The sequence below is a fragment of the Mesocricetus auratus genome, unplaced genomic scaffold (genome assembly GCF_017639785.1).
Source record: "Mesocricetus auratus isolate SY011 unplaced genomic scaffold, BCM_Maur_2.0 Super-Scaffold_100001, whole genome shotgun sequence".
NCBI lineage: Eukaryota > Metazoa > Chordata > Mammalia > Rodentia > Cricetidae > Mesocricetus > Mesocricetus auratus.
In genome coordinates this window covers 1,649,899-1,656,905 of record NW_024429187.1, presented here as the reverse complement: position 1 = coordinate 1,656,905, position 7,007 = coordinate 1,649,899, and the positions used below count along the sequence as shown (strand labels likewise).

Sequence of the window (7,007 nt, the reverse complement as noted above, 5' to 3'; positions counted from 1 at the left end):
TTTCTATGTTATCATAATATCTCTTCTTTTAACCAAATCCTGGGAAATCTGGACAGTCTGTCTAGGCCCAAACAGGCTCTCATTCTTTGACAAATGTATTATGCATCCCTGCTTGGTGTCATAACTCCATGCAGAACAAATCAAGTCAGTAAACTAATGAAAGGAATGTTGCAGTTAATAGGGAAGACAATATCCAACTTTAGCCTCAATGAAAGGAAGAATATGGACAAATACATACAGATATATAGAAGCAAATTCTTCCAATATAATAGCTAATATGTCAGACTCAGTTATGCCAATAACAATGACTTAAACAATGATAGATATTAAAAAATAATAGACTTGAATAATAATAGAACTATATGTCTAATGTCTGGACTTTGCCTGCATCACGTAAATATTGTTGTCAAAATTTCACATTGTACCATTTAGAGCTGAAACATTAATAAGCTCCTCCCCACTGCATCCTGCTAGGCTAACATCCCAAAGAAAAGTCAGGGATGCAAAGTATCCTGCTGTGTCAGTTAAGATCTACAGTGAGGACCTGAAAGATGCCTTTGTTCTGCCTTCCTTATAAAGACTGTGGCCTTGCTGGCCCCAGCACAGACTTGGGACCACCTCCAGAGCCTCCTCCAAGATGCTGGTGGTCCTACTGACAGCGGCCTTGTTGGCCCTGAGCTCAGTTCAGAGCTCAAATGCAGGTATGAAGTAGGGTGAAGGGTGGTACAGTGACATGAGACTTGGACAACAAACTGAAGTTCAGGACTGGAAAGAATGGAAAAAGATGAACAAAAAAACCAAAGGCAAAAAATAGCACAAATATTAGAATATTTATATTATCATTTTGCCTGTTGATCTTATACTTTACTTACAGTATAATTTAGTAATATCATCTTGCAACAAAATAACACAAGTATATTTGTGAAAATGCATTTGTTGGTGGATGATGGAAAGCAATGTGTTAGAGGGTAGTCTGATGACAGAGGGAAACACAGTTCTTAACGTGGTATGAGAATCAGGGGTGAATGTTGCTAATCTTGGTGTTTGGAGGATAGAGAAATATGAAAGAATTATACATATACCAGAGATGTTTCTAACATGGGATTCATGGTTGAAACTGATTTCAAGTCATAGGCCAATCACTTTTCACCCACTGAGATACATAGCTGCACTTATTTCTCAAATTTAATGCTGCATAGCCATTATTCATTGTTCTATACATAGCATTTGAAACAATGTTTATTCTCATTTCATGGCATAAAATGCATGTGAATATATCACATAGTAAGTGAAGGTCATAAAGAAAAGTATAAACAATGTAAACCAGTTCTAGAGATGGAGGAGTGATGAGCAAAGGGGTCAAGACCATGCTGGGGAAACCTACAGAAACACCTGACCTCAGCAACTGGGAGCTCATGTATCAAAGCCAGACATTGGGGAATCAGCAAAGGACTGAACTAGGCCTATTGAACGCTGGTGACAATTAGGAGGCCTGGGCAGTCTACGGGACCTCTTACAGTGGAACCAGAATTTATTCCTAGTGCACAAATAGATTTTGGGAGCCCATTCCCTATGCAGGGCTACTCTCTCAGTCTAAATACACCGGAAAGGGCCTAGGACCCAAACCAAATGATGTGACAGACATTGATGATCCACCATGGAAGGCCCCAATCTCCCTGGGGAGTGGACAGGGTGTGAGATGGCAGGGGAGGAAGGCATGGGAGGATGGGAAGCAGAGGGTACTGGGATTTATACGTAAAATAAGATTGTTTCAAATTAAAATTAAAAAATAGCAAACACAAAAAACCAAAACACTAATGAAACATAAAAATTCCTAGATTATACATGAAGACTAAGCATAAGGAAAGAGAAACCTAATAAGGAACCAAATAATGGTTGCTCTTGATAATAGAAACCATTCTGGCAGCATTATCAGCAATATTGCCCAAGAATAAGATTCTACTCAGTGGACATGATGTTATGGTTGAAAATCCTCTTTACTGGGAGGCCTGAATATGTCTTAATTAACCTTAAACTTACTTTGTGCTTATGTCCTAGCAACCATCTATGAAGAGTCTTCTTTGCAACTCTCAGGTAAAGCCAGATTTATCCTCTAGGGACCTTCTATGCGAACTCTGGTGTTTTAAATATTTGGCTCTGTAAAGTCAATGTGTCATTTTGCTATTTTATGAAATTAATGTGTGACATTTTCCCCTGTGACATATGGTACAAATTCCCAACATTGCCTCTAGGTGCTAGAGTAGGACTATACAATGGCAGAGGAGAAAGCCAAGATTTTATGTCTCTTCCACAGATTGAAGAAAAGTCTTGCATATGATAAGAATATTGGGTATCCTCGTTTAAATTTCTCCATGGCACACTTTCACCATTTATTCAAGTAAAATTATATGCTCATACTGAATAGATGACTAACACATAAACAGACACTACATAAAAATGAATGAAACATCTTTTCGTCCCTTTTCTATATTTATTTCAAGTCCACATTACAACTGGAATCTAAACACCATGATATATTTAAGAAAAGAGCAATGCTGTCAATTTTGCTATTCTGGCAATTGTTATCCTGTAACATTTACAAACACTTCCATTTTTTCAATTGCAATGAATATCCAATCACTTTTTATGCACCAAATTTAAGAAAAATGTTGGTACAAAGACTTGTGACACAAGAAACTTTATATGATGAATGAATGTAAAATGAGGCTCAAGAGGAAGCAGGGACATAGAGCTGGGAGGGAGATATTGGAGAAAGAGAAAGTTTGAACTCCTCCTATATTGATCTATACCCTGCAGAGGAAGAGCAGCAAGACCAAGGCCCTGGTCAACCTCATCAGAGACCCCCACCTGGAGAATTCTCCCCAAAACCTTCTGCATCTGAAGAAGAAGGTGATGATGATGTTGAAGAAGATGGAAACGCACCAGAGAGACCACCACAGCAAGGATGTGACCACCAGAAACCTCGCCCTCCTAAACCTGGAAACCAGCAAGGTGCACCCCAGTAGGAAGGTCAGCAGCATAATCGCCCTCCAAAACCTGAAAACCAACAAGGTCCACCCCAGCAGGGAAGTGAGGAGCAGTCAAGTTCCCTGTAAACATTTTATGTATAACCAAGAGGTTCCATGGCAGTGCAAAGGTAATCAGATACATTATCCTTCAGACCAACCCCCAAACTCCAAAGTTCAGCAACCACTTCCTAAAGGCATAAATCATACATACTTCTAAATATTAAATGGCTCCCATAACCTAGAATTCTATGGTTTCTTCGATTTTAAAGTCACTCTGCATCATATGCTTTAACTCTAACAGAAATAGAAATCCATAGAAAACAGAGATACTTCAAGAAATGTTGCAATTGCACATTGTTATTTTCTTCTCTCTGATCTTTTTTATATTCATTTCTTTCAGATGAAGTTGAAGACACATACCTTTAATGTCATTTCCATGGAACAATGATTTATAAGTGCACCTTCAACATTCTAATAAAATATTTAGCATGCAATTACTATTTGTTGTTTCTTCTTCTGAGCATGAGTGAGTGAAATCGGGAGCATGTGGCCATATGCACGGTGATTATAGGCCAAGTCTTTCAGTTACTTCTGGAAGGAGGCCTTCCTTCTCCCTTTACAAATCAGCCAACTACATTTTGAGAGACTCCATTATTTCTGTCTTATTCGAAGTTCTGCCCACAGCTTTTCTGTATTTCCCAGACACCTGTGATGTTAGCAGGAGACTTCACATAAGACATGGATTTCAAGATCAAAATACATACACAGATTAACCTACAACCGTGCTCTGGGTATGTCATAGGTTTTGTATGAGCAGTACACTAGGGAATAGCTGCCTAGGAATACATGCAAAAGGGGTCTTTGTTTTTCACAGGTAATACTCTCTCAGTTCACAGTTTATATGTGAGAAAGTTCCTGTTCCTGCAGCTAATATACTATTGGCATTCAAGAATCAACAAGCTCACATTGTTTCTCTGAGTCTGACAGGCCTATAAATGCTGGGGTGTCAAGGGGATATGATGTTCATTCCTTTCTTCACTCTGTTTATTTCATTAATATCATATACTTGGGCCTGACGAATGAAAATTTTAAATTGTTTACAGTGTATGTGTATATTCACAATTGTCTGTGTGTTGGTGTATATGTGCTTGAGAGAAAGAGAGACACAGACACAAACTCATGGAGAGAGAGAGGAAGAGAAAGAGAAAGAGAGAGAGAGAGAGAGAGAGAGAGAGAGAGAGAGAGAGAGAGAGAGAGAATATTTGTTCACATTCCAGTCAGAGGACAACTATTGGGAGAAAGATTTGTCTTTCTACCACATGATTCAAAAAACTGGTTTCAAGTCACCAGGCAAGCATTTTTTACCCATTGAGATACCTTGCTGCACCAATTTCTCTATTTTAATATCACCCAGGCAATATTCATTGAATACATAGAATTTAAAACAATATTTATTCTCATTTCAGTTCATAAAATGCCTATGAATATATCACATAGAAAGTGAAAGTGACATAGAAGATCATAAATAATGCAAACCAGTTAAAGAGATGGAAGAGTGATGAACAAAGAGGTCAAGAACATGCTGGGAAAATCCACAGATACAGCTGACCTGAGCAAGTGGGAGCTCATGTTCCCTAGCCAGGCAGCTGGAGAACCAACATAGGACCAAAGCAGGCCTACTGAATTGGGTGATGGATTGGAGGCCTGGACAGTTCTATTACAGTGGAACCAGTATTTACTGTTAGTACACGAATGGACTTTGGGAGTCCATTCCCTATGGAAGGCTACTCTCTCAGCCTACATACATGGGGGAAGGCCTAGGCCCAACCTCAAATGATATGACAGACTTTGATGATGCCCCATGGAAGGCCTCACTTTCCCTGGGGAGTGGGTAGTGAGTGGGACTGTGGGAGTACAGATGGGAGGATGGGAGGATAAGGGAACTGAGATTGACATGTGAAATATGATTGCTTCAAATATAAATTAAAAATTATCAAAGGGAAAAAATAAAACACTACTGAAATCCACAAAAAAGGAAAGAAATTCCCAGAATGTACATGAAGACTAAGCGTAAGGAAAGAGAAAGCTAATAAGTAACCAAATAGTGGTTGCTACTTATCATAGAAACCATTCTGTCAGCATTATCAGCAACATTACCCAAGAAAAATTCTACTTAGTGGATGTGAAGCTATGGTTGAAAATCCTCTTTACTGGGAAGCCTGAAAATGTCATAATCAACCTTAAACTTACTTTGTCCTTATTTCCTAGCGATCATCTATGAAGATTCGTCTTCGCATCTCTCGGGAAAAGCCAGATTCATCCTCTATGGGACTTCTATGCAAACTTTACTGTTTTAAGTATGTGACTCTTAAAAGTCTCTGTATAATTTTGCTATTTTATGAAATTAATTTTGTGACAACTTCCCTGGAGATGTATAGTACAACTTTCCAACATTGTAGGTAGGGCCTAGAACAGGACTATACACTGGAAGAGGACAAAGCCAGTATTTTTTAAGACCTATTTTTTAAAGATTTATTTATTTATTACATACACACCAGACTGAGTTGTAGATGGATGTCAGCCACCATGTGGTTTCTGGGAATTGAACTCAAGACCTCTGGAAGAGCAGTCAGTGTTCTTAACCTCTGAGCCATCTCTCCAGCCCCCAAAGCCAGGTTTTATCAGAGGAACAATGTGTCTCTTCCACAGATTGAAGAAATATCGTGCATATGATGAGATATTGGGTATCTTCATTTAAATTTCTCCATGGCACTCTTTCTTCCAAGTAGAAGTATATGCTCATGCTGAATAGATGACTAATACATAAAAAGACATTGCATAAAAAATGAATGACATATCTTTTCATCCCTTTCCTACATTTCTTTCTTGTTGTCCACATTACACCAGGGGTCTGAAAACCATGATATATTTAAGAAAAGAGCATTGCTGTCACAATTTTGTATTCTGCCAATTTTTAAATTGTAACATTTACAAGCCTGTCAGTTTTCTTCACTTCTGTCTGAAAATTGTAAGGAACATCCTATCACCTTTTATGCACCAAATTTAAGAAAAATATTGGTACAAAGACTTGTGACACAAGAAAGTTCATGTGGTGAATGTGAAATGAGGATCAAGTGGAATCAGTCACAAAGAGCTGGAAGGGCCATCTTGGAGAAATAGAAAGTTTGAACTCCTCCTATATTGATTTCTACCCCAGCAGAGGAAGAGCAGCAAGGCCAAGGCCCTGATCAACCTCATCAGAGACCCCCACCTGGAGAATTCTCCCCAAACCTTTCTGCACCTGATGAAGAAGGTGATGATGATGGCGAAGAAGATGGAAATGCACCAGAGAGATCACCACAGCAAAGTGACCACCAGAAACCTCGGCCTCCTAAACCTGGAAACCAGCAGGGAGGCCCTCAGCAAAATCGCCCTCCTAAACCTGGAAACCAACAGGGCCCACCCCAGCAGGGAAGTGAGGAAGGGCCAAGTTCCCTGTAGACATTTTATGTATAGCCAAGAGGTTCCATGGCAGTGCAAAGGTAATCAGATATATTATCCTTCACACCAACCCCCAAATTCCAGAGATAAGCAACCTCTTCCTAAAGCAATAAATCATATATTCATCTAAATAGTATATGGCTCCTTTGATCTATAATTCTATGGTTTCTGTGATTTAAATTCACTGTGCATCATATGCCTTAACTCTAACAGATATAGAAATCTTTAGAAAACAGAAATGCTTCAAGAAATTTTACAATTGCACATTGTTATTTTCATCTCCGTGATCTTTTTTCTTATTCATTTGTTCCAGATGAAGTAGAAGACAGATACCTTTAATGTCATTTCCATGGAACAATGATGTTGTAAGTGTACCTTCAATATTCTAATAAAACATGTAGCATGCAATTACTCTTTGCTGTTTCTTCTTCTGAGTATGAGTGAGTGAATTCTGGGGCATGTGGCCATATAAATGGT

At 38.8% G+C, this 7,007-nt stretch overlaps 1 protein-coding gene across 1 annotated transcript; it reads left to right on the top strand.

The window, feature by feature from the left end:
- The first annotated feature begins 637 nt into the window (after positions 1-637).
- On the top strand, positions 638-6,530 carry LOC121139719 (acidic proline-rich protein HP43A-like). Its single transcript, XM_040743694.1, has 4 exons — positions 638-701; positions 2,059-2,094; positions 2,818-3,012; positions 6,247-6,530. The coding sequence occupies exons 1-4, from the start codon at positions 638-640 to the stop codon at positions 6,528-6,530; spliced, it is 579 nt and encodes a 192-aa protein (XP_040599628.1).
- The last annotated feature ends 477 nt before the right edge of the window (positions 6,531-7,007 follow it).

Excerpts from the sequence above, each read along its gene's own strand:
- LOC121139719 (XM_040743694.1), top strand. The coding sequence starts at position 638 with ATGCTGGTGGTCCTACTGACAGCGGCCTTGTTGGCCCTGAGCTCAGTT. Across the intron at positions 2,095-2,817 it reads GTCTTCTTTGCAACTCTCAG|AGGAAGAGCAGCAAGACCAA; the intron begins GTAAAGCCAGAT and ends TATACCCTGCAG. Across the intron at positions 3,013-6,246 it reads TAAACCTGGAAACCAGCAAG|CAGAGGAAGAGCAGCAAGGC; the intron begins GTGCACCCCAGT and ends TTTCTACCCCAG.